The following is a 26,222-nucleotide window of genomic DNA, read 5'->3' as shown; positions in this document are numbered from 1 at the left end:
AAACAAAAGCTTTTACAATTGTTTTTTGGTGTTTGGTTGAATTCCAATTTTGATTCTTACAAACCAATAGCTCATCTAATTGGCCTAATGTAGTATCAAAGTTTGAGTAACTCTCTCTTCCTAGAGATGCTGAGCGGTTTTTCTTGTATTTTGTTTTGTTGTCGTGGTTGTAATTTTGTTCTTGTTTAATATATTTGGGATGATCTTCCCTTCAAAAAAGTGAGTATTTGTTTGGAGAAAGTCTAGGAGAGACGTGAAGGAAATTTCTACATAGGCTTTGTGTGTGCAGAGTCCACGCGGATATATATAGAGAGAGCATCCTATTTTGCAATTGCATTCACACGGCCATGAGGGAATGAGAAAATCATTCGTTGCACAACCCGTCCAACATATTGGAAAATAACTTACTGGTTTTTCGAAGGTAAGTTGTTCTACTGCCGAAGGCATAAAAGATTTTCCAAAAAAAATAATTTTATGGGATTTTCAACAACCAAACACTGGAAATTATGTCCAAACAAATGGAGCCTTAATGCAAATAGTTTTTTGTCAAGAAATTTGATCAAAATTGAGCAGATACTGGTTCATTCCTAATTTTGATAAAAAAAAAAAAAAAAATGCTACTAGTTGCAGTCCCAATAATTGGTAAAATCATCTCAACAAAGTAACATGGAAGCAATCCTAAATCTGTTGTTTCTAATTCATTGAGAAGCCAGCGAGACAACATCCATTGGAAGATAATATGCGGTTAGACGCAAATTATATTTCGATAATTTAACTGTTTGAGAACTTGGGAATAGGCACATAAGGGTTCACTGTTCCTGATTGTGCCAAATAGCCTGTTTATCCCTGTAACATCTACGTCAAATATTCCGTATCAGGATAATCGAAATCTCCCTTCATCACTAAAAGGAGTTCCTCCAGCATTTCATAAATCATATCAGAGCAAGAATGGGCTTTGTCAGCAACGTAGAAACTGTGAGTTTTGCTATTAAGGGTTATCCAACTGCAACCAGGCAACTTCCTAAGTCGTTTTTCTTTCATCGCTGATCTCACTTCCGCCACAATGTCCCACTTCTGGGAAGAAGCATATAAGTTTGAAATTGAGACAAAATTAGAGGGGTTCTCAGGTTCTATATGAATAAGGAAGTTATGAGCCAAATCTTGCATCTCAGAATTCCCATGAAGTAGAGATGCACTAAGAAGAGCTCCCCAGACACTAGGACCGGGCTCCACTGGCATTGTTTTGATGAATTCCAATGCTTGCTTCAGCTGGCCTGATCGACCCAACATATTAACCATGCAAGCACATATCTCGAGCGTTGGTTTAATCCCATAGTCGTTTACAACAGAGTTATAAATAGTAAGACCTTCATTAACCAATCCTGACCTACCACAAGCAGAAAGCACCCCAACTATCGTAATCATGTCTGGTTTAATCCCAAGCTGAAGCATGTCCTCAAACAAACAAATGGCTTCTCGACCATTCCCATGCAATCCGTATCCAGAGATCATCGTACTCCAAGATATTGCATCTTTAACAAAAGAATGATCATTGAAGACTCTCCTTGCCAAATTCAAGCTCCCACACTTGGAATACATATCAATGAGAGCATTGCATAAAGAAGTTTCAAAATTCAATTCCTTTCTCATGGTGAATCCATGGATCTGTTTCCCAGCCGTAAAGCCAGCAACTGAGCTGCAAGCAGGGAGAACGCTTACAAGAGAGACCTTGTTTGGTTCTACTCCTTGTTTCACTTGCATTTCGCGGAACAAAACCATTGCTTCATCTGATGCTCCATTCTGTACATAACCATTTATCAACGCTGTCCACACAAAAACGTTTCTAGACTCCATGCGGTCAAAAAGCCGCCTAGCCACATTGACTTTATTACTTCTAGAATACATGTCAATCAAGCAACATCCCAAATGAACATCAGAACCCAAACCCACATTCAATTCATTCTTCACAATGTAACAATGAAGCTCTTTTCCATAACTCCATCTCTCAGCATCTCCCCCACACAAAGGAAGCAGACTAGAAACAGTAAACGCATCGGGTTCCAACCCATCAATTCGCATACTTCTAACAAATTCCCATACGCAACTATCAACATTAACCTCCCTGGAATTCACTAAACCTGCTATCAGGGAATTCCAAGAAGAGACATTCCTCTGCGGCATTTCATCGAACACCTTGCGCGAGTCGATAAACTTCCCACATTTACAATACACATACACTATAGAATTACCAACTACTATATCCGTTAAAAACCCAATACGTATACACTTGCCATGAATGGCTGCCCCTGCACGCAAGTCCCCTATATCACCACACGCTTTCGAAAGAGTCGAAAGCGTGAAACCATCAGGCGAAAAATCCTCACTTAAACACATTTGACTGAACAGGTCAAAACTTTCATCGAACAAGTAATTCTTCGCGTACCCATTAACCATTGTGTTCCATATGTACACGTTCTTGTATCGAAACGAGTCGAAAATGAGTCGCGCGTCGACAGGGTTTTGACACAGAGAGTACGCGGAGATGAGTTTGGTTGCAACGACGGGGTGTTGGTCGAGGCCGAGGCGGTGGAGGCGGGCGTGGGATTGTTTGGTGAGAGAGAGAGAGTGGCGGGATATGGAGAGGTGGAGGAGAGAGAGAGATGTGTCGAGAACAGGGGAAGAAGAGGTGTAGGAACGTGTGGTGAAATGGGTGCACGATGCAAGTGTTTTGCGTGTAGAGAAGTGGGTGCTCATCAAAAATCAACGAGGATCCAAAATGCATTATCGAGATATAACAGAGCACCTATTCCAGTGAATCTCACTGTGTTGCAATGAGATTCGTAACGGATCAACAAAGTATTTTAGAGAGAAGGAAGACTGGGAGAGGTTATAATAGTAAAAATATTCAGGGGGCGTTCGGGTTTCTTAAAAAAAAAAAAAAATTTCAAGCTCAAAAATTATGTGTTTACGTAAATAATTTTTCTACCAATATGGATCCTGTTTGATAGATCTCATTAAGATTTTTTAAACGGTGAAAAAAAATTGAAAAAATATTTTTCAATTTTATTATATTTGAGTTTGAAATTACCTTCGTTTAAAAAAAAAAAACTTTTTTCAAAAGTGGAACACCACCTACTATGACCACTCTCTTTTCTTTTCTCGCGCATTGTTTAGCCAAATAAAATTGGTGTGAAAGGATGAGAAACCATTCTCCTTTTCTTTTTCTTGTTTAAGGGTAAACTATAGTTAACCCCCTCTAACTAAGCCTCACGTGCACTTTGCGCCCTTTAACTTTTTTTTTTTGACACTCAACTCTCTCTAACTAACTGAAATTCAAACGGTCATAACTTCAAACGGTCATAACTTCTTCGTCCGAAATCGAAAACATGCAAATTATATATCGTTTTTGAGTCTTGAAGTCAGCTTTCCAATGACACAAAAATCACATCACGATTCAAAACACACAGAAAGTTATGATCAAAACGGTCTTTCTATCTACCAGCCCTTACTCTTTTGATCATAACTTTCTCTGTGCTTTGAATCGTGATGTGATTTTGGTGTCATTCGAAAGCTGACTTCAAGACCTCGAAATCGATATATAATTTGCATGTTTTCGATTTTGGATGAAGAAGTTATGACCGTTTGAAGTTATGACCGTTTGATTTTTAGTTAGTTAGAGGGGGTTGAGTGCCAAAAAAAAAGTTAGAGGGGGCAAAGTGCACGCGATGCTTAGTTAGAGGGGGTTAACTATAGTTTACCCTTTTTTTAATCGACGAAGCCATTCTCTTTTATTTTGTCCATCCAAATAAAATGGCTAAGAACTGCACTCCTTTATTTTCTTTTCTCACCTAGGTAGCCAAAGGGGCTGGTAATGCTGGGAGTGCACTACAAGGTGTAGTGTGGCATTCGAGCTGTCTGTTCGACAATCAATGTTTCAGATTTCATCTCGGCTCTTAAATATCAAGCCGTCGATTGCCGAACAAACAAGATCCTTACACTTCGAAAATGTGGTCACTAGGAATGCAATAAGAGCATAGCAAGAACTCAAAACTTGATCAATCTATCACCAATGGATAAGGTCTAGCAAGCTAATTCAGACATCCAATTATAAAAAAAAGAAAATGGAAAAAAAAGGTCTAGCAACCCCTTCAAACACTACAGTAAGTGTTTCCTTCTTGCCAAATCAAGTTGACTTTCCTACTACTGCAGTCCAAAGCAAGCTTTCTTAACCTACACAATCTGAATTCCACTTTGAACTTGTTACAAAACCAAGCAACCAAATTGAGGCAGGGCAGAGGGGAAACTAGAGATCAAAGACAGCTTTGTAACATGCTGCCAAATAGCCTTAGAAAAACCAAAATGCTCTACAATTCCATCCACCTTATAGAATGGAGGAAAATTGGGCAAGTATAATCTGTAGCTACTTTGGACAATACTACTTTCGTTTTTCTGAAGTTTCTTTTTTAAGTTGGTCAATACTACTATGTTACTGTCTTTTTTGATTTGTTCTTGTCGAGATGAATTCAACAAAGTAAATTTTTTTTTTGTTTTACCAAAATTTAAATTATAATCCACTAAAAACTAAACTTTTATAATAGAAGGAAAGTTCAGATAGGGGATGCCAAAGCCTGTAAGTCCTTGAGCATTGACTAGGGATAAATGGAGTAGGAAACAAAGTCAACTGGTGCCATCAAACATTAGGGGATGTAGCCAAAAAAGAATGAAAAAGAAACACTAAAAAAAAGGAGAGTGATTTTGCCACTCTCCTTTTCTCTAACGGCACTCCCGAAAAGGAGAGTGGCAAAATCATTCCCAAAAAGGAGAAAATGTTAATGAGTTCTTACAGCGTCCCAAGAGAGACGGGACTCGTTCCAAGAACTACTAAAGTGTAGGAGATGCATATACATAGATACATCTAATGAAAATGATACTGGGAATCGTTTGGGCTTTAGATAACAGACAGAAATCTTGTAGGAGTAATGTTTTAGACAAGCTTAATACACTAAGGTTGCGTTTGAATCATAGATTTGTGAAGAATATATACAACCCTGAATTTCATCATCTAAAACAGCTTACAAAAGAAACTTGAATTCAGATTTTAATTAGAGGTTGTTCTGCATCATCAGTTACCACTTACCACATGATAAATAGACCCAATGCTTGAGAATGCAAGAGTGAAAAAGTCTTTTTCTACAAGTGATTGAATCCAATTTGCCCAATATTAACATGGTTCTTGGTTCTCGAGGCATACGTAACTTGACTCGAACACCTGCGTCATAGGTTCTTGGTTGAAGTACAAAACTAGTTCACACATCCATGCAGTATATAACCACGGGCTTATTACCCTTATCAATGGATCCCATGTTACCAGGATAAGAAGTCCTTCCCCTTTGAATGAATTCAATTCCACTGATATAATAAAAAACCAGACAAATTGACTATCTGGCTATAATAATGTATTTTACATTTGATAAATCAACAGACAAGTGCAGCATCAGCTGTCACATGTTGTTGGGAACAAGCCAAATGGGTGGTGGATCAGTTCTGTGCAGCATATCAAGATGCTTCAGTGGCTTAACACTTCTATCACCCAAGCTAAAAACTCCCACGTCATGGCCTCCATACGAGTAATCCTCCTCCATTCTCTCCCAATAATCGTCGGTAAAGTAAATCGAATTCTTCTTACAGCGCGATGGATGTTGAGCAGTGCCCGCGGCAGGCAGGGACATCGAGTGGTTTCCGCCCAAAAATAGCGCATTATCGCCCAGAGATTCGACCTCTTCCAGTTTCTGCTGCATGAAATTGAGCCTGTAGACCGTGAACTCGAGAGTCTTGTACGGGTAAACCAAAGGGTGGCTGCACTCGTCACTCAAAAGATCGGCCTCGCGAACGGCCTCACCGTTATCGCCAACAAACTCGCCAACGTGCCTCTCGACAAGCAGTAGATTTCCGCGCGATTCGGCTAAGTAACACCGGCTCGAAAAACGCTCCCTGTCGTGGTACGCACAAGTAGTTTCCGCCACTCTCTTGGAACAGATATACAAGGGATGGAAGTTCATTGTTTTGACAAGGAGAGGACCGCCGAAATCCCACGATTCGACTGAGCCGGTCTCGGACAGTGCGAAGAGCCGATTCTTGTGGCATATGATGTCGCAGTAAGGCCGGTTTTGCCCATTAAGATCGTTCCAGGCGCTGTCTCCGTGTTTACACATGGCAACTTTCGCGTCGCACCCGTAAATCGCCATGACCAAATAGTCCTCGCCATTGCCGTGTGAAGGGTCAGACGACAGAATGGCCTTGAGCACCAAGCACTCTTGCAGTTCTTTCGCGGTGACCGAACGTTGCACATGCGATTGCCGTGCGCCGTGAACGTATTCCACGTCGAAACCGTGCTCGGGGGATCCGGACACGCCGATGATGTGGGGAAAGGTTTCCTTCGGAAGGAGCGAAACCCGGCGGCACGAGAAGGGTTCGAAAAGGTACGGGTCCGCGCATTCGTCCAGCAGAAGTAGCCACCCGTGAGACGACCCGATGAAGCGGCTGCGGCATAGCTGCCGGTTGAGAGCGTTCTTGGTCCGGTGGACTCTTTTGGCATCGAGATTGAGGAAGAAAACAGAGTGTTCCTCATGGGTTTCTTCTTGGCTGGGAAGTAGAATCAAGAATGGGGTTTTCTGGAGTGGTGATTGGAGGGTGGAAGATGGGTACGGCGAGACACGAGAATTGTGGGTTTGATTCTTTGCTTTGAGGGGAGCCATTGGTGTTTCTCTGTGACAAGAGAGACGAGAATAGGGTTTGCATGATTTATAATCTTTACAGGAGTCACTGTTTTTTGGGAATTCTAAATGAATCAGGAATGCAGAAGGGAAATTGCTTTTTGCCCCTCCTGATACACCCCCGATCCCACCTCTCTCTTTCGAAAATACTCCCGCAACCCGAAATACCCCAATCCCATTTTCTCTTATTTCTCTTTTATTTACTTAATAATTTTTATATCGTTTTTCTCTTTTATTTATTTAATATTATTTAAGTGTTTCAATTTTCAATCCGGTTGAATCGGTGTAAAAATCTTATTTTTTTTAATCATTTTATCTTCGATGGTCATAATGAATTTTTTGCTTTAAGGCTTTTCAACGAGTATCCTAAGATTTCTTATTTAGTTTCAAGTCTTTCTGGAGGTGCTCATTGAAATGCCTTAGAGTCAAAAATTCATTATAACCATTTATGATGAAATGATAAGAAAAATAAGATCTTCACACCGGTTCAAACCAATTAAAAATTGGAACACTTATTTTTTTTTACATAGTTTATATATTAAAAATATAGTTAAGAAATTAAGTGTTTCAATTTTCAATCTGTTTGAACCGGTGCAAAGGTTATTTTTCTATTCATTTTATCTTAAATGGTCATAATGAATTTTTGGCTCTAAGGCCTTTCAATGAGCACCCTTAGAGAGTCCTGAAACTAAATAAGGAATTTTATGGTGCTCGTTGAAAGGCTTAGAGCAAAAAATTTATTACGACCATTTAGGATTAGATGATAAAAAAAGTAAGATCTTCGTAGCGGTTCAATTGAATTAAAAATTGGAGAAATATATAAACGATATATTTATTCCGTTTGAACCATAAATGTTCTAATTTTCATAGATAAACGGTGTATATTTTTTTATTTATTATTCATTGTTAAGACAAATTAAAATAATATAAAGTTCTTAGGCCCCATTCTCTTGAACTTAACTTAAATTTGAAAATTGTCCTTATTTGAATTTTTTTTTTTGCATTTGTTAGTTTTGAGCCAAACTTTTGTGGGTTATTGATTCGTTTCGACGAGAAGAATTGGAAAAGTAATTTTTTTTTTACTTTTACCCAAGTATTATGCTAAAAAGTGTTTATTTCTCAAAATACTTGGGTAAAAGTAAAAAATATATTTCTTCAATTCTTTTCGTTGAGACGAATCAATAATGCAAAACTAACAAATGCGAAAAAAATTCAAATAAGGACAAAGTTTTCAAATTTAAGTTAAGTTCAAAAGAATGGAGCCTTAAAAATATAAAATCAAATTTAAATGTAAAAAACATATTTTAGTTGAAAATATTATTTGAGTTAACCAAATTAAAATTAAATAACTAAATAAATAAATGAATTAAATAAATAAGATAATAGAATTAAGGAATTAAAAAAATTAGTTAAAAGGGTGGGAGTTGGGGGCAATTTGGTCTCCTTTGACAAGAGGGGGGGTGGGTGGGTGTGGACCGTGTGGTGGCGGTGTAGGGGTGGGAAAAGCAGCTCTCAATGTAGAGGCGCGCTAGAAACGGAAGATCAAAAAAAGGTGGATGCGGAGACGTATGTTCAACTTGGGACTCAAGTTTGGCAAGTGGAAGTCTTGCCAGAGAATCTCTCTGTTGACACACAATGTTGATTCTATGTGGATTGAAAAGTTTTTGGGTGCCGAGCTGGTACCACACGTTGTATCCGTCGGTGATCTTAGTTGTTCGAACGTATTTTAGAAGGTCCAGATTTTATAAATGAAAAAAGAGGAGAGAGAGTGATGTCGTGAGGGGAGAGAGAGAATAAATTTGAACCATCCAAAACACATTTGGAAGGTTAAAATCGCGGGCAGGTTCCGTCACGTGGTACTGGCTCGGCACCCAAAATTTCTCCTGTGAATTGATATATTAACCAATTCGAAACGGCAAAACCCTACAACCTGTGCTCTGATGCAAAACATAGACCCCTTTTTTTTTTGTTTTTTAGGGATATTTTCATTTCAAACTAACACATCCATTATTGGAGTTCATAATCCTAATTTAGCGAGTAAAAATGGTATAAACTATCTTTTGTAAATCATTTTTCCTCTTAAACATTTATTCTAATATTTCAAGGCCAAATAATACAGAATGGATGAAAAAATTCATTTAGCCGAACCCAATTGATTGAGTCAAATGCTTAATTTGGTTAAGATATCAATACATAGGAGAAATTAAAAAATACTAAGTAATTATTTATAATTTTTAAGTTTAAAAATAGTAGACTTACTGAAATTAAAAAATATGTAATATAGATTTTGTTTGATAGATTTCGATAAGACCTATCAAACTCTGCACAAAAATTTATTTTTGTGATTATATTATTTTTAAGCTTGAAAATAAATTTTTATTTTTTAAATACTTATTCCAAAAAGCGAAACGGGGTACACTCGTCTACTAACTAAAATAGTACATGTATAAAGTCAAAGTTTGACATATGCATAGTGTTGTGGTCGACTTGACGAGAAAATTTTGTTTCCGGCTGTGCTATAAACAAGTGTTTATAGCATTCAATTGTGACCGTTTAAAAGATTTTTGGACCGTCCGAATGTTAAGGAAATTTTTCTGGAGAAGAGTAAAATTTTTCCCTGAAAAAGTTTAATTAAAATTCAGACCGTTCAGAATACTTATGGACGGTTGTGATTGATTGGTGCTGTAAACAACCTATTTACAGCACAACCGGAAACAAGACAATCTCGGACTTGACTACTTTTATAAAGTGTATGTTCTGTAGTCTGTACCAAACACATATTCCATGCCCTCGGTCGACTTCAAAACTGCTAATTTTTTGTTACTTCCGAAGTACTATGTTGTACTTTCCCCAAATAAGTGATCACCGCCACATAACGTGGATTTCTTTAACAACATATTGGAACTTAACAAATTAAAATTGGGAAAGTAAATGACTTAATCAACTTAGTATAAATTTATTGGGCTGGATTACATGCATTACTATTTTCTCTCCGGATTGAGAACCTTTTGGTTCCAATCACAACCATTATTAAAAACAACGGATGCATCAAGAAAATAAAAACTCACAACTAATAATTTAAGACTCAAGAGAAAGATCAGGTGGATAAATTAAGCAGAGCAGCTTTATTTGCACCACCCCCCATGATCATCTAGGTTCCACGACTACAAGAATTTAAGATTTGCCGGCCATAAAACGCTATAATAAGAGGTCTACACCAAAGCTTTTTCTAGCCGCTGCTAGAATGAGGTTTTCCCAGCGTCCAAAGCAAAAGCGCTGGAATAGGTCGACCAATTTCTAGCACTCAAGCAAAAGCGCTGGAATAGACCCTTCATTTACTAGTACCTACTAAAAGCACTGGAATAGACACCCCTTTTGCCAGTAGCCCAAAAGAAGCACTGGAATAGATTCTATGAACAAACAAAACTATATCTAATAATATTACTACACCAGATCAAAAAATAAAAATAATATTACTACATGTTATACATTTTTAATACCTTTCGATACGATTATTTAGCATATCTCATTAAAACAAAACTATTTTAATATTCGAGGCCGTTGATCATCGTTGTTCTTATTGATTAAATCATTATCATAAAAATTTGGTTCAATCAGGTTTAGAAAACTCCTTGATTAGGACGCAATTTATTTTTTGGATGATAGTTATCGTCCGATTAAATGTGTAAAGATACCCAATCAGCTTAATTCTTGGTACGAATGATAAATTCAAATATATGCAAAAGATAGATGTTTCAGATCAAAATATAAAGACTTTGGTGGGGTCGGGTCTTGCAATCTAATATTTCAATGCCTCGGGATGCATAAAATGTTGTCAAATCAGGCGGTCGTCGAAATCCGATGATCTCTGTTTTTGGTGACAACATTGAAATCAATGAGATGTGAAATCCTAATGGATCAGATCAACCACGGTAAAAATTGAGTTGTTAATTGCCTTTAAATTCTATACGTTCAATGTAATTGTTAACAAATTAAATCTTGTGTTATACTTGAACGTACGGTAGTTATTCGACCGCAACACAATGACGACGATCCAGACCGTTGCTTTTGTTTTCCTTGTTGATTATAGCATTCTCGTAAAAAATTGTCTCGATCGGATTTAAAAAAGCTTCTTTATCGAGACACAATTTCATTTAAAAAATGAGTTTGTATGACCGATCAAGTGTGTAACGATACGTGATTAACTTTGTTTTTGATACGAATGCTGTACTCCATGATATGTAAAATATGGACAGTTCTGATCGATAAAAAAAGACTCAAGTGGGGGCGGGTATTGCAATCTAATACTTTAATGCCTTTGGGATGTATCAAATATTGTCCGATCAGGCGGTCACCGATATCCGATAATCTTTGATTTTGGTGATAAAGAAGGAATCAATAAGACGTGAAATTTTAATGGTTCAATCGACCACTATTAAAATATAGTTAGCTAATTAAATTGGAATTTTTTCTTATTGCTCCATACGACGGCGTTTAATTATTTTGGCCTTAATTCTAAAAAATAAATCTTTCGCCAAGCCTTCCCTCGTCCGTTCCCAACGGTTAGTCATGCATCTCTCTCTCTCTCTCTCTCTCTCTCTCTCACACACACACACACACACACGCACACACACTCGCCCCACCGGCCTCGGTCGCAAACCACGCCGTGTTCAGCCAGCGCTCTTGGAACCGAACACCCCTATTTTAGCAGTGGAGTGTTTCGAAATTAGGGTTTCGAGAATTGGGGGAAGGGTTTAGCAGTGGTTCTGTTCAATATTAAGTGTAGTACAGTGGCCATTGCATGCAAAACGAAGTAAATGGACTCGCAGATATTTTTTTGTGAAACCTCCATGACCGATTTCGGCTTACGAATCTTGTTTTATCTTTGCTCCAAATGACCAATTTATTTGTTCTATAGCCAGAGATTTGTTGTATTGGCGTGTGTATGTATATACAGGTAACCAATTTCGGCTCTGCATGTACGAATTTTTTTCCCACTTTATGAAAGGCATATTGGTTAAAAAGAAAAAATGAAAGCAGTTACAGAAGAATATTTGCGGCATGATTTGTGGTGAAATCGTCATGTGGTGTCGTTTAGTTCACTTGATTGGTCCTGAAATTATGTAAATTACTTTCCTTATTAATATATATCGTTGAAAACGCAAGATTGTAGTTTTATAATCAATTTTTGATTTAACCCAAATCAAAGACTTCTTTTGAAGAAAATCTTTGTTAAACTCATATTTGATGAATCCAGGGATTTAGTTTGGTGGCCATACGACAACTACCATATGGTTTATTGTCCAAGAGGTCGCCAAATATTCCAAACTTAAACTTTGGGATTGCTGAAGATTTGTTCACATCGTTAAATTTAGGACATTAAATTAGTCGAAAGGTCATCAAGCTGGTCGTTCAAATATATACTGTAAAGTATGATGGTATAGCAAAAGGGCAGGCAGTAGGGGCTCGGGTAGGGAGGTTTCTTTCTTTTACTACTTTTTAGGTACGTATTTTTATAATTTGTTCTTCAAATATATACTGTAACGTATGGTGGTTTTTATTTTGAGTTGGTTTTTTCAGCTCAAAATGCGTAGTGGTGATCTGGGTTTTAGCTTGTTTGGTCTATGGTACGAACACAAGCTCACTCCCTACGTGGAGTTGCGGTACTCGTTGCCACTTTCGAACCTAGCATACAATACATACATCCACATATGCGAGTATTAGTATAGAGATGCTCCTAAAAATGAACTCTAGCAATCTCTATACACTCTCCTTAACTAAATATAGCAATTGATTCCCACTTGTTCGATACAAGTTCTGGCAGATTCAGTTGCAATTCAGCTCTTAGTGCTCATTCACAGCAATCAAAAAGCTTATTTTTAGCATCTAACATATAATTCCTGCATCTACACATACAGTTTTCACATCCAAATTCACACTTTCAGCAACTGGGTTCACATTTGCAGCATATACTATCAATTTTCAGCACATAACAAGTAATTCCTGCACTTTTACACACAGTTTCAGCTCTTGAAAACTATTTCCAGCATACAACACAACAGATTCAGCACTTACTAGAGGCGTTTCCAACCTCTAAACCTCATTTCAAGCAGTTAGAACTTCAAAACTGGGTAGTGGTGATTTGGGTTTTAGCTGAGTATGAGTTTGCTACATGAAGTTTGCTTATGCCCTCTTATGCATTAGTGAACATTATTGTTTATTATTCTACTGTTTGTTTGAATATGCATGGCAAAGAAAAGACGATTTTCTACTTGCGATATTGAGCAACATTCACAACCTAGTCTCTCACATGGATCTCCAAATCGTGCCAAATCATGTGGGGCTTCACAACCCACTCAGCCACATGGATCTTCGCGGACTATCCATTTGCCTAGAGCTTCATAGCCTCACCATTTGCCTGGAACTTCACGGCCTTCCAACTCACATAGCTCTTCGCAGCCTCTTGGATGTACAAGCAAATGAACTGTTTCATGGTACTTTTCACAAGGATTAATTTAATTTTAGCTAGTTTAATAATATGGTAAAGTGATTGAGTAATTCTGAATGAATTGTTCCACATGTTTCTTATGTTGTTGTATGCCATTGAATTAGATAAAAGCAACCATCATGTTCTACTAAGTGCCTTGATACCCAAAATAGTAGGCTAAGAAGATTAATTGATGTTCATATTGATAAATCATTCTCTTTTTTACGTAGATGTCTTTTTCCTACATTGTTTTAGTTAATGCTAAACCAATGGATAAGACTTGGATGACGAAGAGTAGATCGTCAAGAGATTATTTGCAAGGGATTATGGACTTTTTGCACTTTGCTTCTCTCAATGCGTCAAAGGAGGGAACAATCTTATGTCCATGTGTGAAATGTGCAAATTCATTCATGTTTAGCCTCAATGTTGTCCATGATCACTTAGTCTCATTTGGCATTAGTCAAGGTTAGATTGTTGGTATTATCATGGCGAAGCTATCTCGGTACCAACTTCTAGCAAAACTTGTGAGACTCCTGTTGAACAAATAGGACTTTAGTTTGGTGACATAGAAGAAATGTTGCATGATGTGTTTTACGTGCATACTCAATCTATGGATGACATTCGAGATGAAACAAATGAACCAGAACCCTTTAACCAAGGTCTAAGTGAGCAACCTGCTCAAGTACCTAACGCAAATGCACAAGGATTCTATGACTTGCTTAAAGATGCCAAGCAACCTCTTTATGAAGGTTGCAAGAATTTTAGCAAGTTGTTAGCCATCGTGCATTGGTATCACTTAAAGTGTCTTAGGGGGTTGAGCAACAAGACATTTACAATGATTCTCCGTATCAGGATAATCTATCTCCCTTCATCACGAAAAGGAGTTCCTCCAGCATTTCATAAATCATATCAGAGCAAGAATGGGCTTTGTCAGCAACGTAGAAACTGTGAGTTTCGCTATTAAGGGTTATCCAACTGCACCCGGGCAACTTCCTAAGCCGTTTTTCTTTCATCGCTGATCTCACTTCCGCCACAATGTCCCACTTCTGGGAAGAAGCATATAAGTTTGAAATTGAGACAAAATTAGAGGGGTTCTCAGGTTCTATCTGAATAAGGAAGTTATAAGCCAAATCTTGAATCTCAGAATTCCCATGAAGTAGAGATGCACTAAGAAGAGCTCCCCAAACACTAGTTCGGGACTCCACTGGCATTGTTTTGGTGAAATCCAATGCCTGCTTCAGCTGGCCTGATCGACCCAACATATTAACCACGCAAGCACATATCTCGAGCGTTGGTTTAATCCCATAGTCGTTTACAACCGAGTTATAAATAGCAAGACCTTCATTAACCAATCCTGACCTACCACAAGCAGAAAGCACCCCAACTATCGTAATCATGTCTGGTTTAATCCCAAGCTGAAGCATGTCCTCAAACAAACAAATGGCTTCTCGACCATTCCCATGCAATCCGTATCCAGAGATCATCGTACTCCAAGATATTGCATCTTTAACAAAAGAATGATCATTGAAGACTCGCCTTGCCAAATTCAAGCTCCCACACTTGGAATACATATCAATGAGAGCATTGCATAAAGAAGTTTCACAATTCAATTCCTTTTTCATGGTGAATCCATGGATCTGTTTCCCAGCCGTTAAGCCAGCAACTGAGCTGCAAGCAGGGAGAACGCTTACAAGAGAGACCTTGTTTGGTTCTACTCCGTGTCTCACTTGCATTTCGCGGAACAAAACCATTGCTTCATCTGATGCTCCATTCTGTACATAACCATTTATCAATGCTGTCCACACAAAAACGTTTCTAGACTCCATGCGGTCAAAAACCTGCCTAGCCACATCGACTTTATTACTTCTAGAATACATGTCAATCAAGCAACATCCCAAATGAACATCAGAACCCAAACCCACATTCAATTCATTCTTCACAATGTAACAATGAAGCTCTTTTCCATAATTCCATCTCTCAGCATCTCGCCCACACAAAGGAAGCAGACTAGAAACAGTAAACGCATCGGGTTCCAACCCATCAATTCGCATACTTCTAACAAATTCCCATACGCAACTATCAACATTAACCTCCCTGGAATTCACTAAACCGGCTATCAGGGAATTCCAAGAGGAGACATTCCTCTGCGGCATTTCATCGGACACCTTGCGCGAGTCGATAAACTTCCCACATTTACAATACACACACTATAGAATTACCAACTACTATATCCGTTAAAAACCCAATACGTATACACTTGCCATGAATGGCTGCCCCTGCACGCAAGTCCCCAATATCACCACACGCTTTCGAAAGAGTCGAAAGCGTGAAGCCATCAGGCGAAAAATCCTCACTCAAACACATTTGACTGAACAGGTCAAAACTTTCATCGAACAAGTAATTCTTCGCGTACCCATTAACCATTGTGTTCCATATGTACACGTTCTTGTATCGAAACGAGTTGAAAACGAGTCGTGCATCGACAGGGTTTCGACACAGAGAGTACGCGGAGATGAGTTTGGTTGCAACGACGGGGTGTTGGTCGAGGCCGAGGCGGTGGAGGCAGGCGTGGGATTGTTTGGTGAGAGAGAGTGAGTGGCGGGATATGGAGAGGTGGAGGAGAGAGAGAGATGGGTCGAGAACAGGGGAAAAAGAGGTGTAGGAACGTGTGGTGAAATGGGTGAACGATGCAAGTGTTTTGCTTGTAGAGAAGTGGGTGCTCATCAAAAATCAACGAGGATTCAAAATGCATTATTGAGATAAAACAGAGCACCTTTTCCCGTGAATCTCACTGTGTTGAAATGAGATTCATTACGGATCAACAAAGTATTCTAGAGAGAAGGGAGACTGGGAGAGGTGATAATAGTAAAAATATTTACTATGACCACTCTCTTTTCTTTTCTCGCACATTATCTAGCCAAATAAAATTGGTGTGAAAGGATGAGAAACCATTCTCTTTTTCTTCTTTTTTTTTAATCGACGAAGCCATTCTCTTTTATTTTGTCCATCCAAATAAAATGGTGAGAAACTACACTCCTTTATTTTCTTTTCTCACTTAGGTAGCCAAAGGGGCTAGTAATGCGGGGAGTGCACTACAGGGTGTAGTGCGGCATTCAAGCCGTTTGTTCGACAATCAATGTTCTAGATTTCATCTCGGCTTTTAAAAATCGAGCCGTTCATTGCCGAACAAACAAGATTCTTACACTTCGAAAATGTGGTCACTAGGAATGCAATAAGAGCATAGCAAGAACTCAAAACTTGATCAATTAATCACCAATGCATAAGGTCGGACAAGCTAATTCAAACATCCGATAAAAAAAGAAAAGGGAGAAAAAAGGTCTAGCAACCCGTTCAAAGTTCAAACACTACTGTAAGTGTTTCCTTATTGCCAAATCAAGTTGACTTTCCCACTACTGCAGTCCAAAGCTAGCTTTCTTAAACAACACAATCTGAATTCCACTTTGAACTTTTTACAAAACTGTGGAGGCTTCGGTCATGGTCTTGGTAATCTAACCGGACCACCATTAACCGAGGCCTCATATTAACACGGGCTTGTGTATACCTTTCTGTTTACTCGCTCGGCGTCAGGTCTCCTGTTGACACTTCGGTTAATTACTGAGGTGTGCATTCTGTTTGGGCCTCTTGGCAGAATGCAGCATAGCAGGAGGGGACCATGAGCGACACGTGGCGAAAAGGATCATCTGGGCCAGGCCTGCCCATGTGCTTCGTAACCGTCTTATCCCGTGCGTCATCTATGATGTCACCGAGGGCGGTTACCTAAGCGTGACCTCCACGCACTGGCTTGGAGCCCAAGTTAACCTAGGTCTATAAATACAAAGGGTATTCATCTTTGAGAGGTATGCCATCTTACCCTAACCCTAGACCTAAAAGCATCTCTCCTTACATCTAACTTGATCGTCGGAGGGTCACAAGGCGATTCCAGCCTTAGTGACTTGTTGCAGGGTCAGCGGCGGAGGAACGGAGTAGCGGAAGTGAAGTACTAGTTCAGGCGAAGGTCCCTCCTCCTAAATCGAACTCCTACAAAAACCAAGCAACCAAATTGAGGCAGGGAAGAGGGGAAACTAGAGATCAAACACAGCTTTGTAACATGCTGCCAAATAGCCTTAGAAAAACCAAAATGCTCTACAATTCCATCCACCTTACAGAATGAAGGAAAACTGGGCAAGTATAATCTGGAGCTACTTTAGACAATACTACTTTCGTTTTTCTGAAGTTTCTTTTATAAGTTGGTCAATACTACTATGTTATTGTCTTTTTCGATTTGTTCTTGTCGAGATGAATTCGACAAAGTAATTTTTTTTTGTTTTACCAAAATTTAAATTATAATCCACTAAAGACTAAACTTTTATAACAGAAGGAAAGTTCAGATAGGGGAGGCCAAATCCTGTAAGTCCTTGAGCATTGACTAGGGATAAATGGAGTAGGAAACAAAGTCAACTTGTGCCAACAAACATTAGGGGATGTAGCAAAAAAAGAAAGAAAAAGAAATTTTGCTACTTCTCTTTCCTCTAACGGCACTCCTGCAGAGGGTAGTGGCAAAATCATTTCCAAAAAGGGGAGAATGTTAATGAGTTCTTATAGTATCCCAAGTGAGACGTGACTCGTTCTAAGAACTACTAAAGTGTAGGAGATGCATATACATAGATACATCTAATGAAAAGGATACTGGAACTCGCAGGGCTTTAGATAGCAGACAAAAATCTTGTAGGAGTAATGTTTTAGCCAGGCTTAATACACTAAGGTTGCGTTTGAATTGTAGATTTGTGAAGAATACAACCCCGAATTTCATCATCTAAAACTGCATACAAAAGAAACTTGAATTCAGATTTTAATTAGAGGTTGTTCTGCATCATCAGTTACAACTTACCACATGATAATTAGACCCAATGCTTGTGAATGCAATAGTGAAAAAGTCTTCTTCTATAAGTGATTGAATCCAATTTGCCCAATATTAACATGGTTCTTGGTTCTCGAGACGTGCGTAATCTGGCTCGAACACCTACGTTATAGACAACACGGTTCTTGGTTGAAGTACTAAACTAGTTCACACATCCATGCAGTATATAACCATGGGCTTATTACCCTTATCAATGGATCCCATGTTACCAGGATAATAAGTCCTTCCCCTTTGAATGAATTGAATTCCAATGATATAATAAAAAACCAGACAAATTGGCTATCTGGCTATAATGTACTATTTTACATTTGATAAATCAACAGACAAGTGCAGCATCAGCAGCCACATGTTGTTGGGAACAAGCCAAAAAGGGTGGTGGATCAATTCTGTGCAGCAGATCAAGATGCTTCAGTGGCTTAACACTTTTATCACCCAAGCTAAAAACTCCCACATCATGGCCTCCATACGAGTAATCCTCCTCCATTCTCTCCCAATAATCGTCCGTAAAGTAAATCGAATTCTTCTTACAGCGCGATGGATGTTGAGCAGCGCCCGCAGCAGGCAGGGAGATCGAGTGGTTTCCGCCCAAAAACAGAGCTTATCGCCCTGAGATTCGACCTCTTCTAGTTTCTGCTGCATGAAATTGAGCCTGTAGACCGTGAACTCGAGAGTCTTGTACGGGTAAACCAAATTGTCGAGATGGACGGTTGAGATGCTGCACTACACCCTCTCCTGTACTACAATTCATACAAGTTCTTGATGCTCTGCCTGGGGAACGGGTTGATTTTTCAGGGGCGTTCCGTCATTGTCGTGGATCTTTCCTACTCACTATTCTGACGCGGATTGCCTCGTGAAAAAAGCAATAGAGCTTTGCAAAACAATCGTAGCTGGTGCTATTAAACAACTTCATGATTCTGGTAGTTGCGAAGAGTCAGATTTGGAAGAAGGAGCCTTGAATAGGAAATGCTTTCCAAGAGCCAAACGTTAACCATCGACTCGAACAAACAAGATTCTTACCCTTTGAAAATGCGGTCACTAGGAATGCAATAAGAGTGTTAGCAATTTTCAAAGCACAAAGAAATCAAAACTCGATCAATCAATCACCAATGGATAAGGTCTAGCAAGCTGGTCTGCACATTCAGTTATAAAAGAAGAAAAAAGAAAAAAAAGGGTCTAGCAACCCCTTCAAACACTACTTTAAGTGTTTCCTTCTTGGCAAATCAATTTGACCTTCCTACTACTGCAGTCCAAAGCTGGTAACCAACACAATCTGAATTCCACTTTGAACTTATTACAAAACCAAGCAACCAAATTGAGGCAGGGAAGAGGGGAAACTAGATATCAAAGACAGCTTTGTAACATGCTGCCAAATAGCCTTAGAAAAACCAAAATGCTCTACAATTCCATCCACCTTATAGAATGAAGGAAAACTGGACAAGTATAATCTGCAATTACTTTGGATAATACTACTTTCGTTTTTCTGAGGTATCTTTTTTAAGTTGGTCAATACTATGTTATTGTCTTTTGCGATTTCTTCTGATCGAGATGAATAGAAGTAAAATTTTGTTGTTTCACCAAAATTTAAATAATATATAATCCACTAAAGATGAATCTAAACTCATTATAACAGAAGGAAAGTTCAGATAGGGGAGGCCAAAGCCTGTAAGTCCTTGAGCATTGACAAGGGATAAATTAGAAAACAGAGTCAACTTGTGCCAATTAGGGGATGTGGCAAAAAAAAAGAAAGAGAAACACTAAAAAAAACTACTGAAGTATAGGAGATTCATATACATAGATAGATTTATCTAATGAAAAGGACACTGGGACTTGTTTGGGCTTTAGATAGCAGACAAATCTTGTAATGTTGTAGACAGGCTTAATACACTAAGGTTGTGTTTGAATCATAGATTTGTGAAGAATACGACACCGAATTTCATCATCTAAAACAGCTTACAAAAGAAACTTGAATTTAGATTTTAATTAGAGGTTGTTCTGCAGTTATCACATGATAAATAGACCCAATGCTTGAGAATGCAATAGTGAAAAAGTCTTCTTTTACACGTGATTGAATCCACTTTGCCCGATATATAGTAACACGGATCTTGATTTTTGAGGCGTGCGTAAGCTGGCTCAGACCCTTGAGTTATAGAAAACACGGTTCTTGGTTGAAGTACCACGCTAGTTCACACATACATGCAGTATATAACCATGGGCTTATACCCTCATCAGACAGAAGAAAAGCTAGATGACTTGTTCCACATACCAGGATAAGAAGTCCTTTCCCCTTTGAATGAATTGAATTCAACTGATATAATATAAAACCAAACAAATTGGCTATCTAGCAATAATGTATTTTACATTTGATAAATCAACAGAGCATAAGCTGTCACATGTTGTTGGGAACAAGCCAAAAGAGTGGTGGATCAATTCTCTGCAGCAGATCAAGATGCTTGAGTGGCTTAACACTTCTATCACCCAAGCTAAAAACTCCCACATCATGGCCTCCATACGAGTAATCCTCCTCCATTCTCTCCCAATAATCGTCCGTAAAGTAAATCGAATCCTTCTTACAGCGCGATGGATGTTGAGCAGCGCCTGTGGCAGGCAGGGACATCGAGTGGTTTCCGCCCAAAAACAGCGCGTGGTCGCCCAGAGATTCGACCTCTTCCAGTTTCTGTTGCATGAAGTTGAGCCTGTAGACCGTGAACTCGAGAGTCTTGTACGGGTAAACCAAAGGGTGGCTGCACTCGTCACTCAAAAGATCGGCCTCGCAAACGGCCTCATCGTTATCGCCAACAAACTCGCCTACGTGCCTCTCGACAAGCAAAAGGTTTCCGCGCGATTCGACTAAGTAGCACCGGCTCGAAAAGCGGTCCCTGTCGTGGTACGCACAAGTAGTTTCCGCCACTCTCATGGAACAGATATACAAGGGATGGAAGTCCATTGTTTTGACATGGAGAGGACCGCCGAAATCCCACGATTCGACCAAACCGGTCTCCGACAGCGCGAAGAGTCGATCCTTGTGGCATATGATGTCGCAGTAAGGCCGGTTCTTCCCGTCAAGATCGTTCCAGACGCTGTCTCCGTGTTTACAAACGGCAACTTTTGCGTCGCACCCATAAATCGCCATAACCAAATAGTCCTCGCCATTGCCACGGGAAGGGTCGGACGACAGAATGGCCTTGAACACCAGGCACTCCTGCAGCTCTTTCGCAGTGACCGAACGTCGCACGCGTGATCGCCGGATGCCGTGGACGTATTCCACGTCGAAACCGTGCTCGGCTGATCCGGACACGCCGATCACGTGGGGAAAGGTTTCCTTCGGAGGAAGTGAAATCCGGCGGCACGAATAGGGTTCAAAAAGGTACGGATCCGCGCATTCGTCCAGCAGCAATAGCCACCCGTGAGATGACCCGACGCAGCGGCTGCGGCGTAGCTGCCGGTTGAGAGCGTTATTGGTCCGGCGGACTCTCTTGGCTTCGAGATTGAGGAAGGAAACAGAGTGGTCCTCGTGGGTTTCTTCTTGGCCGGGAAGTAGAATCAAGAATGGGGTTTTCTGGAGCTGTGATTGGTGGGTTGAAGATGGGTGTGGCGAGACGTGAGGATTGTGGGTTTGGTTCTTTGCTTTGAGGGGAGCCATTGGTGTTTCTCTGTGACGAAGAGAGAGGCAAGAATAGGGTTTGTAAGATTTTGTTGGCAATTTAAATTAATTTTTGGTGATTTTGGAAAGAGATAATCTTTATAGGAGTAACTTTTTTGGGGAATCCTAAATGAATCAGGAATGCAGAGGCATGTTGAACTTGGGGATCAAGTTTGGCAACTGGAGGAGTCTTTTGAACTGTGAAATAGAGCTCTGCCCCAACGGTCGACGGGAAAAAAACAGAGAATCTCTCTGTTGACACACAATCTTTGATTCTCTGTGGATTGAGAAGTTTTTGGGTGCCGAGCTAATACCACACGTGGTATCCGTCGGTGATTCCAACTTTCTAAACATGTTTTGGATGTTCGGATTCTAGAGATAGAAAAACGAAGAGAAAGTGGTGAAGTGAGGAGAAAGAAAGGGAATAAATCGCGACCGTTCAAAACACGTTTGGATAGTTAACATTGCCGACAGTACGGCCACGTGATACGCGCTCGGCACCTAAAAATTTCTCCTGTGGATTAATATCTTAGCCAAATCGAAACGGCAAAACCCTACCACCCGTGCTCTGATGCAAAACATAGACCCCTGTTCTTAGTTCTTACTTGTCATTTTGGGATATTTTCATTTCTAAAACATCCATTATTGGGGTTCATAATTTGGCGAGTAAATCATATAAACTATCTTTTGTAAATCATTTTTTCTCTTCAATACTTAGGTCCCGTTTCAGAAACGTGAATAAGTATTTATTTTTTAAGAAGACAATTTCAAGCTCAAAAATCATGTATTTACTCAAATAATTTTTCTAACAATATATATAGATCTTGTTTGATAAATCTCATTTAGATCTTTTAAACGGTGCAAAAAAATAAAAAAATAAAATTTCATTTACATTATTTTTAAGTTTAAAAATGTGAAATAAACTGCTTATTTTTTTAAGAAGGCTTTGGAACGGGCCCTTATTCTAACATTTCAAGGCCAAATAATATAGAATGGACAAAAAAGTTTCATTTAGCCGAACCCAAGTAATTGGGTCAAATGCTTAGTTTGGTTTGAATCATGAATAAAATTACACTCATCTACTAACTAAAAAACAGTATGTATAAAGTCAAAGTCTGACATAAGCATAGTCATGTGGTGGACTTGCCTACTTTATAAAGTGTATGTTCTGTACCAAACACATGTTCTGTGCCCTCGTTCAAGTGTTTGATCACATGGACCATGCTGGTTTTGGAAATTGGATTTTTGATAATAATTAGAAAGGGGTAGATATATAAATGAAAATAATAATTAAGAAAAAATTTATTAAAAATGTGCCCAGAAATAAAAAGTTGAGATTTGAGTCCCAAAACGAAATTGGTCATAGTTACTTCACAATCGCTAATTTTTGGTTACTCCCGAAGTAGTATGTGATATTGCCATGTGGTACTTCCCGCAAATAAAAGATTACCACCACACAATGTGGAATGTGGATTTCGTTCACAACATATTGGAACTTAATTAACAAATTAAAATTGGCAAAGTAAATGACTTGATCAACTTAGTATTAATTTATTGGGCTGGATTACATGCATTACTATTTTCTCTCCTGATTGAGAACCTTTTGGTTCCAATCACAACCATTAACAAAAACAAAGGATGCATCAAGAAAATAAAAACTCACAACTAATAATTTAAGACTCAAGAGAAAGATCAAGTGGATAACTTATGCAGAGCAGCTTTGTTTGCACCACACCCCATGGTCATCTAGGTTCCACAACCCATCCCACCACACATTCTCGTCGACATTGTGAGCCTCAGGGACAGACCCATAGCCATTGAAAACTGGATAATAGAAGCCTTGTTGATCCTCTGCGGTGCTGTTCGGATACAGAGCTGCCATGTCTTGCCTAGCCTGGGGCAGGGCTGGCAGTCTCTGCTGATCATGATCTTCATCAAGAAATGACATGATCATTTTCAGGGTGATTTGGTTCATTTGTTGCTGTGGTGTTGGTTGTTGCTGCTGATGCTGCTGCTGCTGTTGTTGTTGCTGGAACTGTTGACGTTTCAGAAGCCGGGCTCTTGCCCTTTCATTGCTGGCGGAGGAGGATTTTGCCTTCTTTTTGAAGTGTGTTCTCCAGTAGTTCTTGATCTCATTGTCAGTTCTTCCGGGCAAGCTTCGCGCGATTGTTGACCATCTGTGATCATTAAAAAACAAAAAATGTATCGTTAAAGTTTTGTCACCCTGTTGTATCACTGTCTACTTGATAAATGCTCATGATTGGTTACTTATTTAGAAATAATTACTAAAGAAATAGTGATGTGCAGTAATAGTCCCCGAAGTATGCTCAATTTCGGCAACTAAAGTTTCAGTTTTCATCACTTTGTTTTTAGTTTTTGATTTGTCTCAAAATAGTCCAATTGTTCACATCTGTCGAAATAATCTATGGAAGTTGTGAAGTGGAGACCTTCATGAAGAGACACATTTATTTAGTTTCAATTAGGAAGTCAGTCTGCTCTGGGACCTTTAGGTGCAAATTACGAACTTTAGGAACCAAATTGACAAAGTTCGAACTCTAGGGAACAAAATAGAAAAGAAGGCGTAAATTGAGTCTAAGTTGGTGCATTTTATCCATGATATAAAACAAGTCAGCAGAATTTTTGTTTGGAAAAATTATTACCTGTTCCCCCACCTAGCATGAAGCTCCAAAATTATGTTTTCTTCATGTGGGGTGATTTGTCCCCTCTTGAGGTCTGGCCTCAAGTAGTTCACCCACCTCAGTCTACAGCTTTTCCCATTCCTTTTCAACCCTGGACAAGAAAAACCACTTTATTAGAAAGTCCAATCAAATAGAAAAAGGCAGTCATTAGAAAATTTTAGAATCATGTCAAGGGCATTCTCACAAGCTAAGTCATGGCAAACGTGACAACGTTAAGTTTGTACTTTGGACTAAATATACGGAGTGATTGAGTATATTTTGTTTTCGTAGCTATTTACGAGCAGGTGTTAAGAGTTTCAGATCTTGGTGCACTTTAGAATACCCAACTTTATGTGTTTCGCCCAATGTAAGCTACATTTATAATTTTGCCAGCATATATTATTACTATACTAGGTTTCATTGTCTATGCAAAAGACCAAAAGCTCGCTTGATATATAGATTGAACAGAGAGACATATGGGGAGGTGTATTACACTATTAAGCTCCAATAAGAGCTTAAGAACTTGTCCAAGTTTGGGATCAGAAGTGCGTCGAATGGCTGGATTCCTGTCTCACTACTACTAGGTACAAAAAATTATTCAGTACCCTGGGTGCCCTTCGTGTCCTCCAACCCCATAGTTTCCCCTGTCGGCTCTTATTGCTTGATGTGTGATGACACAGATTCGGACCATGTTGGTTATCAAAGATAATAATAAGAGGTAAAAAAAAAAAGTCACTAGGAAAATTGATTGAAACCAACTAGCTAGAAATTATCTTAATGGTGGTGAGTTAGAAGTACCTGCAACCCTAGAAACAGAGTTCCATCTTCCTTCACCGTGCAACTTGACATACTCAATGAGCAACCTATCTTCCTCTGCAGTCCAAGGCCCCTTCCTCCACCCTTCTTCTATCACCCCCCACCCAAAGTACTCTCCTGCCATAACTCTCCCACAAGGCTTTAAAGCCCCAAAAGCCTAGTTTTGTATATTAATTATTAGGTATAGAAGCTTTGTGTCTTCAATATTCTGTGACATAATGGCTTGTGTTTGTTGCATATTTATACTCACCAGGTTAATGCCCTTTTAAACCATCACTTTCTTCTCTCCATATAGAGATACAAATGGTCCCCCCCATAATGCCCTTGATCGTATGATGTTACCAGAATGCCCTTATGCATTTTGTCATTGTTGAAAGAATAGAATAATGTTAAACATTCATAACTTCATTTTGCTACGGGCCAAATAATGAATATCCGACCAACAAGTACCCAACCAATGATGCCAAATTGCGAAGAAAGCAATACCCATCGAACGCCCATATGATGTTTTGATGGATAGGGTGGATTTGTTGCATCTTAAATCATGATAAGAGTAGAGACTAATTAAAAGAATCAATATAACCTTCTTGGTTATTCGTACTTTTCAACTTATTATTCAAGCTAGGTCTGTTAGTAAAAACAAAAGTCGTGGAAACAAACTAATAGACACTCCTATGCAATTATTTCCGAGAAGGTGTAACGGAAAATCCGGAATGATTGATCAAAACGCGAGTGGATGCCCTTGATAATGTATAATTGCAGCACATAATTATTAGAGGGCATTTTGTGAAACCAAAATATCTGCCTAGGTATTGAGTAACATGCTCTTATGTGGATCCAAATCTATTTGAGTATATATGTAGGTGCTAAAGTAAACCCAAATAGGAATGAAAAATGGCCACGTATCACC

The 26,222-nt window shown here is 39.1% G+C and overlaps 4 protein-coding genes and 1 pseudogene across 4 annotated transcripts; all 5 read right to left on the bottom strand.

The window, feature by feature from the left end:
• Positions 1-674: 674 nt before the first annotated feature.
• On the bottom strand, positions 675-2,858 carry LOC131300324 (pentatricopeptide repeat-containing protein At3g12770-like). The gene has a single exon (XM_058326097.1). It carries the CDS (start codon positions 2,752-2,754, stop codon positions 856-858), a length of 1,899 nt encoding a protein of 632 aa, XP_058182080.1. The 5' UTR covers positions 2,755-2,858; the 3' UTR covers positions 675-855.
• Positions 2,859-5,501: 2,643 nt separating this feature from the next.
• On the bottom strand, positions 5,502-6,755 carry LOC131299565 (putative F-box protein At1g65770). Its single transcript, XM_058325151.1, has one exon. It carries the CDS (start codon positions 6,753-6,755, stop codon positions 5,502-5,504), a length of 1,254 nt encoding a protein of 417 aa, XP_058181134.1.
• A 6,740-nt stretch (positions 6,756-13,495) lies between these two features.
• Positions 13,496-16,110, bottom strand: LOC131300323 (pentatricopeptide repeat-containing protein At3g57430, chloroplastic-like; annotated as a pseudogene).
• A 4,454-nt stretch (positions 16,111-20,564) lies between these two features.
• On the bottom strand, positions 20,565-21,818 carry LOC131299564 (F-box protein KIB3). Its single transcript, XM_058325150.1, has one exon. The coding sequence runs from the start codon at positions 21,816-21,818 to the stop codon at positions 20,565-20,567; it is 1,254 nt and encodes a 417-aa protein (XP_058181133.1).
• Positions 21,819-23,379: 1,561 nt separating this feature from the next.
• Positions 23,380-25,504, bottom strand: LOC131300322 (transcription factor MYB21). The gene is made up of 3 exons (XM_058326096.1): positions 25,295-25,504; positions 24,479-24,608; positions 23,380-23,995 (listed from the first exon to the last, which is right to left on the bottom strand). Exons 1-3 carry the CDS (start codon positions 25,434-25,436, stop codon positions 23,524-23,526), a joined length of 744 nt encoding a protein of 247 aa, XP_058182079.1. The 5' UTR covers positions 25,437-25,504; the 3' UTR covers positions 23,380-23,523.
• Between the last annotated feature and the right edge of the window lie 718 nt (positions 25,505-26,222).

The sequence above is a fragment of the Rhododendron vialii genome, chromosome 9a (assembly GCF_030253575.1).
Source record: "Rhododendron vialii isolate Sample 1 chromosome 9a, ASM3025357v1".
Taxonomy (NCBI): Eukaryota; Viridiplantae; Streptophyta; class Magnoliopsida; order Ericales; family Ericaceae; genus Rhododendron; species Rhododendron vialii.
Note: the sequence above shows the minus strand (reverse complement) of the source record. Positions and strands in the feature narration are given on the sequence as shown.